This window comes from Cucumis sativus, chromosome 5, assembly GCF_000004075.3.
Source record: "Cucumis sativus cultivar 9930 chromosome 5, Cucumber_9930_V3, whole genome shotgun sequence".
Classification (NCBI taxonomy): Eukaryota; Viridiplantae; Streptophyta; class Magnoliopsida; order Cucurbitales; family Cucurbitaceae; genus Cucumis; species Cucumis sativus.
The window spans coordinates 5962207-5974667 of record NC_026659.2 but is presented as its reverse complement, the minus strand read 5'-3'; the positions used below and the strand labels follow the sequence as shown (position 1 = coordinate 5974667).

Genomic DNA, 12461 nt, shown 5'->3' with positions numbered 1-12461 from the left:
GATGATTAGTATATGTAATATATGCCATTTAAAATACCAGTTGTTCTCTGGTATACGTAATGTTGAAAAAAACTGAATATGTTGGAATGTATGGACTTTGATGAAAGAATTGAAGATCCAGAAAATTGTATGAAAAAAAATGGTTGAATATTAAATTGGTTTATAAATAGTATATATGAAACAATACATGTATATTTTATGAATGAAAGGTTATGCTATCAATTTGTTAAACTGGTTTATGTATTTTATTTCAAATATTTATTTTATATGTAATAAATAATAAGTTATGTTTGAAACGACAGTGATTACGTGTATATTATAGTATATATTGTTCTTTTAAAATTAGTAAGAATTTATATTTTGTATTCGAAATACACTATGATATATTGAGTATATCGAAGATAACATCATTTATGTATTATTAAATATATGAAGTAGTATAGATATGTGACAAATTACATAAGATATATGTATTATGCAGTAGTATATATATAAGAATTAGAAAAAAATACTGATCAGATACATAATTCGTGTTAAATGTAGTAAGAAAAAAGCACAGATCATAAAAAAAAGTGTATGTACTATTGAATATATGGATTGGTATATATATAACAAATCATAAAACATAAACAATTTATTCAGTAGCATATATATATATGTAAGAAACATATAAAAAAAATATATTTAATAAATATATAATCTGTGTATATATTGGTATATATACGTCGTAAGAAAAATCACAAAACATGAAAAAAGAATATGTATATGTATTATTGAATATATGTTGTAGTATATATGTTATAAATCACATTATATAAATTTATTATTCAGTGGTATACTAAAGTATATACGAACGACGGGACACTTAATAAAAATTATGTGTCGAACATAACAGGAAGATGAACTGAACAATAAAAAAATAAACAAAATATGAAGAACATGACCAAAATATATGTTACGAAATTGAAAAAGAAAGAACAAATTTTTGAAGAAAAAAATATATGCTACGAAATGAAAAAAGAAAGAATAATACATATGTCATATTGTATATATGTGTGCGCAAAATATTGGTAAAGTACGAAATTTGAATAAAAGGAAAATGAAAGTAATTGATTGAAATTTGAAGAAAAAAGAAAGTAATTGAAGAAGACAACTAACTTAAAGTTGTATATAAAACGAAAGTTTGAAATAAATTAAGAACCAAATTGAATAGCGATATTGATAAGAATGAAATTGATGGAAGAAACGATCGACATTGAATTATGAAGAAAGAAATTTTTATCGATGTTAGAATTTTTGTCTCAGAATGTTAAAGGATGATGCACAAAATGATATATTGTTATTTTTAATCATTAGATAATTTTGTATTAAAAAATTTTCATTTTATATTGAATTAACAAAATATTTCTAATTAATTTTCATAATATAGTTAACAGGGGAAGTTGTAATTAATTTAGTATAATATAAATAAGAAAATTATTTGAATTTAATTTAAAAAATTATATATAATTAATAATTTTTATAAGATTATAAATGTTTTCAAAATTTAGGAAAACCTAATAAAAAAAATAAATGACATTTATAAATTATTTTAAATAAATTTAGTTCTTTTGTCTAAATCATGATACTTTGATTGAAAAGAGTTTGATAGAAACGTTATTAATTATAAAAGAGAAAAAAGAGAGAGAGAGACTAGGGACAATATTGTATATTTTAAAACTTTGACGAATACCGACTGCTTTGAGACACGTTTCGCACTATTATTGGATATACATATTTTACAATTACTCTACACTCTATATGAACATGAGGATCCCAAAATTTTATTTTGCTTTGTATGTTCAAAATGCTTTAATTTTAGTTTCTCTAATTTTAGTTTATGTATTTTTAATCTATCCTTAAAATAGCCTTAAATGTTCGTCTATTGTTCATTTTTTTTTTAAAAAAATTAATGTGTATGTGCTTAATTGTACTAATTAAATTTTGTTCTCAAATTCAATTGGAACCACACTATACCATGTATTAGTTTCATGAAAAATGGTATGAATTTTAAACCTTTTTTTAGATATGGTCATGTACTGCATCATCCATCTTGTCTGAAGTTTTTTTCTTCCTATTGATTGGAAAATTTGAAAATATAAAATTCTTTCTTTTACCTTTTTAGTCTTTTCTTCTCTTTTTTACTTTTTTTAGCATATATATATACATACATAGATAGAAGGAATTTGTTCTCACGCTTTGTTGGTAATCTATGTTCCATCCATTTACACAAATTTTCTCTCCTTTCTTATTAACATTGTTCAGTCTTACTTTTTCAAACTTTTATTATTATTATTTTGAAACGTCAATATAATAAGTATAAATTTTAAGTTGACACTTGTACAACTATCATATTGGTTCTTCAAACTCTACACTTTTCTTCTAAATATGAATGCTCATGTTTTAGACATGCTATATATCTTTTTGCTGTCCCTATACTAATATTGTTTGTTTCTTTACAAGAAACTTTTAAATTTTATTTATCTTAAAATAAATATCAACCTCGGAATTCCAAGAGCCTCTCCTTGGCCGTGATGACTACTAACCTCAATCAAGATTGGCCCGAACCCATAGTCCGTGTCCAATCCCTCTCGGAGAGTGGCTGCTCCGCCGTCCCTTCTCGTTACATCAAGCCTCCGTCTGACCGCCCTAATGTTTTCTCTGTCGCCTCTCCCTCCATGAACATCCCAATCATTGACATCTACGGTTTCGCTCTCGACCAAGACGACTCCCTTCGACAAACCATTCTAAACCAAATCTCTGATGCCTGTCGTAATTGGGGGTTCTTTCAAATCATTAATCATGGCATCCGGGGTGAGCTTCTCGACGATGTTCGCCGTGCGTGGTATGATTTTTTCAAATTGTCGGTAGAAATGAAACAAGCTTATGCTAATAATCCTAAGACTTATGAAGGCTATGGTAGTCGCCTTGGTGTTCAAAAAGGAGCTATTCTTGATTGGAGTGACTACTTTTTTCTTCACTATCTTCCTTCTCATCTCAAAGACCATAGTAAATGGCCAGCTATACCTGACTTTATTAGGTACTTATCCAACTCAACTCAACTTGACTTCCATCTAAAAGTTTACGAAATGAAAAATAAGTTAATTAAATTCATCCTGTAAATGTCATTTTTATCTTTACTTTGTACTTTTATGGGATAAAGGCAAGACTATAAGTTTACCGTATCCAATAAAACTTTGACTTTTATGTCAAGAATATATGTCTTACTTAATTACTTAACATATATTCCTATTAACATAAAAATTTGAAACTAATGGGTAAAGAAAAATTCATCAACTTGAAATTGGATTATCTTTTTAATGTAGAGAAATGACAGAGGAGTATGGGGAAGAAGTAGTGAAGGTAGGAGGACAATTGTTGAAGCTTTTATCACTAAATTTGGGGCTTCAAGAAGGGTATCTACAAAATGCATTTGGAGGAGAAGAGGTGGGAGCATGTTTGAGAGTGAATTATTATCCAAAATGCCCACAACCAGAGTTGACGTTGGGGCTATCGTCTCACTCCGACCCCGGTGGATTGACGTTCCTACTTCCAGACGATAAGGTCGCTGGACTTCAAGTTCGGAAAGACGAAAAATGGATTACTGTCAAACCAGCTGCTCATGCTATTATAGTTAATGTGGGGGATCAAGTTCAGGTTTGTTCTCTCTACCTAGTTATATCAACTGCCTAATTACCTTTCCAACCATGGAACTAACTCAACGTTACTGAAGCATTGTTGTTTTAATTATTTTATTTATTTATTTATTTGGTAAAGGATATATATTAATATAGTTGGTCTAAAATAAAAGGTTTCCAACTTGAACTCTCTCTATGCCCATTTGCACATGGAGGGGTCTTGCTTTTTTTGTTTTGTTGGACTAATTTTTATACTTTTCAAAATCTATTATGGTCCCTAAATAAAACTTTTTTTTTTTTCGTATGTTTATTGTTAGAAGGAGCAAAATTATATTGGCCTTCTTTGTTCTTAACATATTTGTCTGCAAAGTTCATTAAACTTCTATACTTTTCATTTAATTGGTTTCTTTTGTTTGTTTGCTTGAGGAAAAAGAGTGTCAAATTGCATTATACACACACACACATATATAAATTGATTTTAAAGTCAATCTTACACTTGGCATTTAAAATATTTCAATCCTACCCAACTATATCATTTAAGTTATATGTCTGATAAGTTAATCACCAATTCAACTTCTGTGAAAGAAAAAAAAGTTACAAAATCTATGTTACATGTACCTAGGAGTTTGAGGTCCTCCAATGTATAAAATATATCATATCACTTCTAAAAGCTTTTAAATATGTTTTAAAAAACTATACTAAACAGATAACTAGAAGTTTTTAAAAATTTATTAGACGTAAGTTAAAGTTTAGAGACAATTTAGACATAGACTTTAAAATGTTCTCTACGAAGTAAGCTCGTATATACTAAAACCCTAAAAAATCAATGAAACTAATTTCTAAATCATTTGTTTTTCAATTTTTGTGTTTTTTTTAAATAGGTTCTAAGCAATGCAATATACAAAAGTGTGGAGCATAGAGTAATTGTAAACTCAGATAAAGAACGTGTTTCATTGGCTTTCTTCTACAATCCAAAGAGTGATATTCCAATAGAGCCAGCAAAAGCCCTAATTACGCAAGATAGACCCGCGCTTTATCCTCCAATGACATTTGACGAATACCGACTTTTCATTAGGACGAGAGGTCCTCAAGGTAAATCCCAAGTAGATGCACTAAAGTCGCCAAGATAACCCATGGATTCAAATCATATCAGCCTCTGGAAGTTCCTTTGTTTGTTTTCTTTTTCTTTTTAATTCCAATAAATTTTTGTTTACTTGTAAATTCACTTGAAAAAGAAAGAAGGAAGAAGAAATAAATCCAATTAATCCCACTAGATAAAAATGGGGGACCATATAGGGAAAATATAAAGTAAATTATGTTGTTTACATATGATTACTATGGACTAATTTATATAGATAGACATTAAAATTGCATAGTTGAAAAAAGTAACAAAAAGTAGTATTCAAATCAATATAAAGTCTCCATACAGTTTGTAACCTCATATTTTAAAATTGAAAATATGTCTCATATATGCCTATGGAGTATAATTTAAAATCATAAATAAGTGGGTGATTTTGTAGACTCTAAAGTCAACTTATTATTGTTTATTCTAACTTGCTCAATATGTCACATGGTGTAGTAACTTTTAATTAATTTAGAAAAATAAAAGTTAATTTGTTTCAAATACTTTAAGATTTGTATCCATTTTAAAAATATTTTAGCATGGGTCAAGACTGTAGAATAAGGTTGAGGTGTGTGATTTGTAAACATTTGGAAATTATTTAAACATCAATTTACCAAATCAATACATGTGCCTCAAGTAGCATCAAGGTAGTAGTAAAATTCAAATTTTAACTATGACTTTTAGATTTCACAATCTTAATTATTATTATAGCCAAATGACACAAATATTTAGATCAAACTATTATTGTACTGAATTTCGCCGCAATTAACGATCTAACCACTAATAATCAAATATTTAATATTTAATTTCTAATCCTAATCGATCAATCTGAAAATATAAAAACAATAAAAATAGTAAAAAATAAAGAATAATAATAATAATAATTTGATGTGTCGTTGTTATTGATTTATTTGATTAATATGTATTACTTCCAATTCCTTTGAGGAAAAAAAATCAATATAGTGGGAGAGAATATTGCTACTTATAGAATGGAAAATTGAATGGATTAGCTTGTGATTATCCATTGTGTTTATTTGGCTTATTGTTAAATTGATAATTCCATGTGTTCCACTTTTTTTATGCAATAGTCTTTTAAAATAAACAATTTCAGTGGTGACTGAATTTCTTTTATAATGAAATATGAACTGCTCTGACTTTTTATTTTTCAAATGCGGTTTCAAGGAAGACACTTTTCAAAATATTAATATTAATTTTCTTCTAAAAAATGGTTAAATTGCAAAACTAATATTGTGTGATTTTGAAAGTTTGATTTTAGTTCATGTTTATTTCACTCAAAACATAATTTATGAGTTAAATTTGTAATCAACAAACACAAATAATTTCATATTTTATAGTTCATGTTGTTTTTTACTTGTTTTCTATTGTTAATTTTATTGGGTTTGAAAATTATATGGGATGCACTATATTTTGACAAATACCTTTATCGACATAGTTTTGATTGTGTTTTCCAATTCTTGCTCTAAGATATTGTTATCATTATAGATGGTGTTATTGTATCAATAAGAGAATTATGAATGACATACATATTGTTTACCATTATATACATCATTACTGATTGATCTAACACAACCCTTCTGCATTATCTATCCTGAAATGATAGGTGATTTTGAGATTATAACTTGTCTCAATCACTTAGTGTCAAGCTCCCCCTTGCATTATCTATCCTGAAACGACAGAAGATTTTGAGATTAGAACTTGTCTCATTCACTTAGTGTCAATTTTTTTATCATGAGCTTGCTGGTAAGGACCCACATAAGCATATCAAAGAATTCCATGTTGTGTGTTGTGGCATAAGACGACATGAGGTAACAGAGAAGTAGTTGAACCTTAGAGCATTCTCTTTTTCAATGCTATTGACTGATTATATCTTCTCTCAATAGGATCGGTGACCACCTGGGTGCAAATGAAAAAACGTTTTTTGAAAAAGTTTTTCCCTCCTTCTCGGGCTACTACGACAAGAAAAGAGATCTTGGCATTATGGAGGCTAAAGGTGAGTCCATGCATGAGTATTGGAAATGCTTCAAACATTTATGTGGTAGTTTCCCACATCACCATATTTCATATGTACTCCTAATACAGTACTTCTACAAAATGACTTGTCTTCAATGATAGAAATGCCATCAATCATACGGTTGAAGGGATAAAATCCCTTATGATAGCAAAAGATTTTACAAGACCATTCTTCAATTTAATTTGAAAATTTCAAAATACCAGTATATTGGCAAAATAATATAGAAAAAAAATTCTTATTAAGACTTAAAGGCTAAACATGCTTTATAATTATAAATTAAAGAAATAAAAACTTACTTGTTTGATGTCTCTTAATCTACAAAATAAATCTCAAAATTGGGACACCACCCGTCGGAGACCTTCCTATCCTTTATGATGATGTCTCTTAATCTATAACTTGGTTGTGTATGCGGTGTAGCATTAGTCAACTTGGCCTTATCTTTTCGCTTCAACTTTGGTCTAGTTGACCTCGACCTTTCTTCTTTATTTCAATGTGAGTTTTACTCATAAACTCTCCCTAACTTCTACCATCTTTCACTCTTTGACTTAGACATTAGAGTGTGTGTAGCAATCACCACATTTATGTGTATATTTTCTTTTTTTTTGTAGACCATGTTCTTCTTCTCTACAAACAAAAGGAAGGTCATGTATGCATACCCATATTTAAAATTTGGCATCAACACATATAATAAAAATAGTAAAATAATAATTGTTATCTTTTATTTTTTATTTTTATATTTATTTATTTTATTTACTTACTTATTTTTATTTAATTTTTGGATTTGAATTTATTTAAAATTTGAATTTAACTTTTTAAAAACTAAAAAATAAAAAAATAAACTTAATCTCACATTTCCTCTGCCTACCTTCTCTCAACCACTTCTTTTCTCTCCCACAATCCTTTTTTTTTCCCTTCTTTAACCAATTTTTTGAATTTAGTTGAATCGTCGGATGTGTTGTTACATATCCTTCGCACACTTACAGTGACTTACTTCACCTATTCACCTTGTCAAAGCTCCATGAAAACACTCTTAGACTGGAATTCACTGCTACGCCTAACTTAAAGTCTTACACAGAACTCGTGGTGTGCACTCTTAGGGACATTAAAACTAAATGTACGCTACTTTTCTCTAGTTGAAGTGTTCTAAAATGATTGTTAAGGGTATTTAATCACTTTAGGATTTTTAAATTTATTTGAAATTTATTTGATTTAGGCCAATTGGGTTTAGTGTGATCTTAAATTTATTAGATTTAGGTCAACTGTTTACTATGCTTCAAATTTATTAGATTTAAGCCAACTGAGTGTGACTCTTAGTTTATTAGATTTAGAGTTCAATTGAGCTTTTATTGTTTATTGTTCATCAATTTTGTCGTGGAAGTGACGAAATTTGATATAAATTGGTCATGTGATTAACATTTTAGTTTAATTTTGTTTTTGTTAATTTTTTGTTTACTTTTACTAAATTTATTGCATATTAATTGATTAGACTTGGGTGAATGGTAGAGTTGGTTAGGTTGATATTAATTGATTAGATTTAATTGGTTTCACATTCGTGTTTATTTCTTTGTTTTTATTTATTTCTCACTATGTATATTATTTCACAACCTGTATTTCTCATATTCCACAGAGTTCACGTTGTTTTCTATTATTATTATTTATTTTTTAATTTTCATAATTGCGAAATATATGAAAAATTCATTTGGTTTTTGTCAATTTTAGAATATAAAATTTTGAAAAGAAAAATGAATAATATTTATTTATGAATTTTATGATTTAAATTCATAAATACATAGAATTTAAAATGGGTAAGCAGTGTTTTCTTTGTAATTTATTAATTCTTTAAATACATGAAATGTTTTATTAAACACCTATGATGACGAAGATAAAAATATCAAAGTTTGATATTTTAATATTCTTAAGGTAAATAAAATCATCATTTGAATAAAAAAAACTTAATTTTTTTAATGGCTCCTACTTCACCTATAATTTTTAATTCATTCTTAGCTTTTTTTTTCTTCGATGTCAATTGAGAAGCATGAGACATTTAAAAAACCAAATAAAAAAAATTAGTGAACCATTATAATTATTTAGTTTAAAAAATAAATTTTGGTAACAATTTTTTATGGGTGTTGTAGGGTGCTAACATATTCCTTACCCACAACTAACTCATGAACCTAAACTTGAATTCAATCACACCTTAATATGGTTGATGACGACTTTAAATCTATTTATTTATTAAGATTAAACAAATGAAAATGTTGGTCGCTCTGCATTCCTTTCCCTTTGCGACAATAATAGATGATAAAATATTCTTTTGTTAAAAAATAATAATAAACTAATATTATGAACTAAATTTAAAAATTTAATAAAATGTACAATACGTGACATGAGCGTGTGTTTCCTAGAATTTACATTTGAAATTTTAAAAAAAAACTATCATTTATTATATAAATTCAAGATTTATTATAATTCTAAGGATTAGAATGGGGCATATAAAAATTTGACTTATAATTGAAGTTTGAAAATAGACCAAATTATTATTTTTGAAAGGTTCAAATAACATTTTCAAAGGAAGAAATAAAAATATAACAAGAACAATTTCAAAAGTGAAAAAAGCCAAATACCTATAATGAAAAGTATCAAAAATGTCGTATGGTTAATTTATAATATATTTGGAAAACAGTCATTTAGATGTGGCTATTCTTTCATACACGATCATTTAGATTTCATTGTATAGATTTGGCTAGCAATTTTTTAGCCAGACTATTTTGGTACACGATCATTTAGATTTGACTACTTTTGATATACAATCTTTTAGATTTGATACATGTATATTTGGTACACAATAGTTTAGATTTGAATGTTTAAATGTGGCTACCAAAATCAAAACTATTTTTTAAGATTATTTGATAAACAATTGTTTAGATTTGACTAACCAAATTTTTTTTCAAGATATTTTATATTTGGACGATCTTGAAAGTTTAAAAATAAAATGAAAAATAGATTTTTTATATTCGATGTTGAACCAAATAAGTTTGAAAGAAAAATGGCAGAAAAACCATATAATAGTTTGAAATAAATAAAATAAAAATCAGAAGAAGAAAAGGAAGGGTAATTAAATCTAAAATATTTTAAAAAATGTTCAGTTTAATAGACTTCTTTTTTTTGTAAATTTGTTGACTATTTCTTATAAGAGCATTTTTTAAAAACAACAAATTAAATTAAAATATGTACAAGTTATAACAATTTTTTAGATTCTATCACTGATAATATTCTATCATTATAACATGTTAATGACGATTAATGATAGAATTTGTTATAAGTGGTAAATATTTTGAATAATTGGGTAGTTTTGAAAATTCACGATTTCTTATATTTTATGAAAATTAACAAAAATAAATTAAAATTTAATAATTTAAGTGGTGTCCAAATATGAATGTGGCAATCATGTTGGTCACAATTGTCAAGACATTACAACACCTAAAATTTGAAACAATATTAATAATTGTGATAGAAATATAATAATAATAAAAAGTAATTGAAAACGTGTTTGTATTGAAATTTAATTATCAAAAACAAAATAATGAGGTAATTATTTTGTCCTTTTGATTAAAAAATAAAAAATAGTAAAATATAATTTGGCCTTTGGTGGACAATGGCCCAAACATATAATATTGCTTTTCACTTACATCATGATTCATGGGGTCCTTTTGTTTCTTTGAAATTTCCTACCATTTTTATTTAAATATATACTATGTCCCAACCAATGGTCATTCATTACCTTCAACATCATTCCAAATCTTTTCTTTCTTTTTTTTCTTTACTAACTTTTAATTTTTCTTTTATAAATTAGAATGGAATGATTTGTAAACTGGAATGTTTATTAAATTATTCTTATAATGCCTCACAATTTCACAATCCAGATATGACATTTCAATACTTCATTGCATTCACATTTCAAACACACCATATTTTACTTCATCTTCAAATAAATTAGTAGGATAGTCTATATATATCTTACTATATATATCTTATCAAAATTCTGACTTCTATCTTTTATGTTTTCAATATATGACAACTTCCATCAAAACATATTACCAATCTCATCATTACTTAGTTTGAACTTACAAAACAACGGTTACAAGTTCTTTGAGCGTATTTTATGCTTACACGTATGAAAATTTTCATCAACCAAAATAATATATGATCATTATTTTAACTTAAGTGAGCACACTTAACTTTGATGTTTTTATATAACGAGTTATTCAAAAGAAAGATGCATCTTTTTTTTTGTATAGGTCGTAATTTTTATTTCTTTTAAGTATTTTCAACCATATTCGTATATCATTATAGTTTCTTTTATTTGAATGTTATCTTGGTTCATTCGTGAATCAATCCTCTATTGAAACATTATTATAACTATTGATAATACAAATACTTAACAACTAGTGTTTTTGATGTCCTACCAACCATAAACTATTATTATTCAAGTTGAAATGATTTGTCTATTTAATAGATAATTGTAGTGTCAAAATTACAAGTTTGAAAATGTTTTGTGTCTATGGTCCATGCATGTCCCTTAGGCAAATGAAGAGGTTTTTTTTTTCCACGATACAACGTATAGTGAAAGTTTTCAATCTTTAATCGTCAAACCTATATGTCTTTTAACCAAATTAACTATGTTTAGTCACCATGTTAATGAATGAATTCTTAAACATATAACTTTATACTTTTATAAATGCTAGTTTTAACGCCTTGGATTGATATTATTTAAAAATTACAATAATTTACGTAGATGTAACAAAAACTCAAAAATATTTATGATCTATGTAACAAAAAAAAAAAAAAACCCATGAAGTCGATAAAATATATTTTCAAAATTTTCAAGTTTGTTCTTGAATATTGCAAATGATTCTCTACTTATCTTTCTTCTTCTTATTTGTGATTTTTATTCATCTTCTCTTCTAGATTTCTTCATCTCCTCTTCCAAATTTTATTTATTCTATTTTTAAACAATTAACTCTTCTATTTAAATCTTCTACTTCATTTTTCTTACATTTGAGAATATCGAGATCGTTTAAATATCATTTTGACATATTCTAAGTGATCGTTTACTACTATCAACACAACCATTTATCATGATCAACACGATCATTTAAATTTGAAGCATTTTTTCCATCGTTTGAAACGAACTACATGATCGTGTTAGCCTGATCTAAACGATCCCTTAAAATAGTTAACACGATCGTTTAATTTGAAGTTTTTAACGATATTTTCATTGGATTACACTATCACTTACCATAATCAACACGATTGATTTTCATGCTCAACACGATAGGTTGCCATGGTCAACACGATCGTTTAAGTTTGAAACTTGTTTCTCCATCGTTAAAAAAATATTACACAATCGTGTATCATGACCTAAACAATAACAAATCATTGTTTAGACTGTAGTAGACGATTGTTTAACTAGAAGAAGATTACTCGTTCACGTATGTGGCTGATTAATCACTTGTTGACTTAGACATTTTTTATATTTTTTATTGTGGGCCTATGAGTCTTTTTTATTTTCAGAACTGTTCTATATTGTGTAAATATTTTATCAGTTTGTTATATATATATTTTTTAA

General features: G+C 26.9%; 1 protein-coding gene across 1 annotated transcript; it reads left to right on the top strand.

The window, feature by feature from the left end:
- Positions 1-2307: 2307 nt before the first annotated feature.
- On the top strand, positions 2308-5002 carry LOC101211696 (probable 2-oxoglutarate-dependent dioxygenase At5g05600). The gene is made up of 3 exons (XM_011656690.2): positions 2308-3079; positions 3366-3696; positions 4559-5002. The coding sequence occupies exons 1-3, from the start codon at positions 2574-2576 to the stop codon at positions 4805-4807; spliced, it is 1086 nt and encodes a 361-aa protein (XP_011654992.2). The 5' UTR covers positions 2308-2573; the 3' UTR covers positions 4808-5002.
- The last annotated feature ends 7459 nt before the right edge of the window (positions 5003-12461 follow it).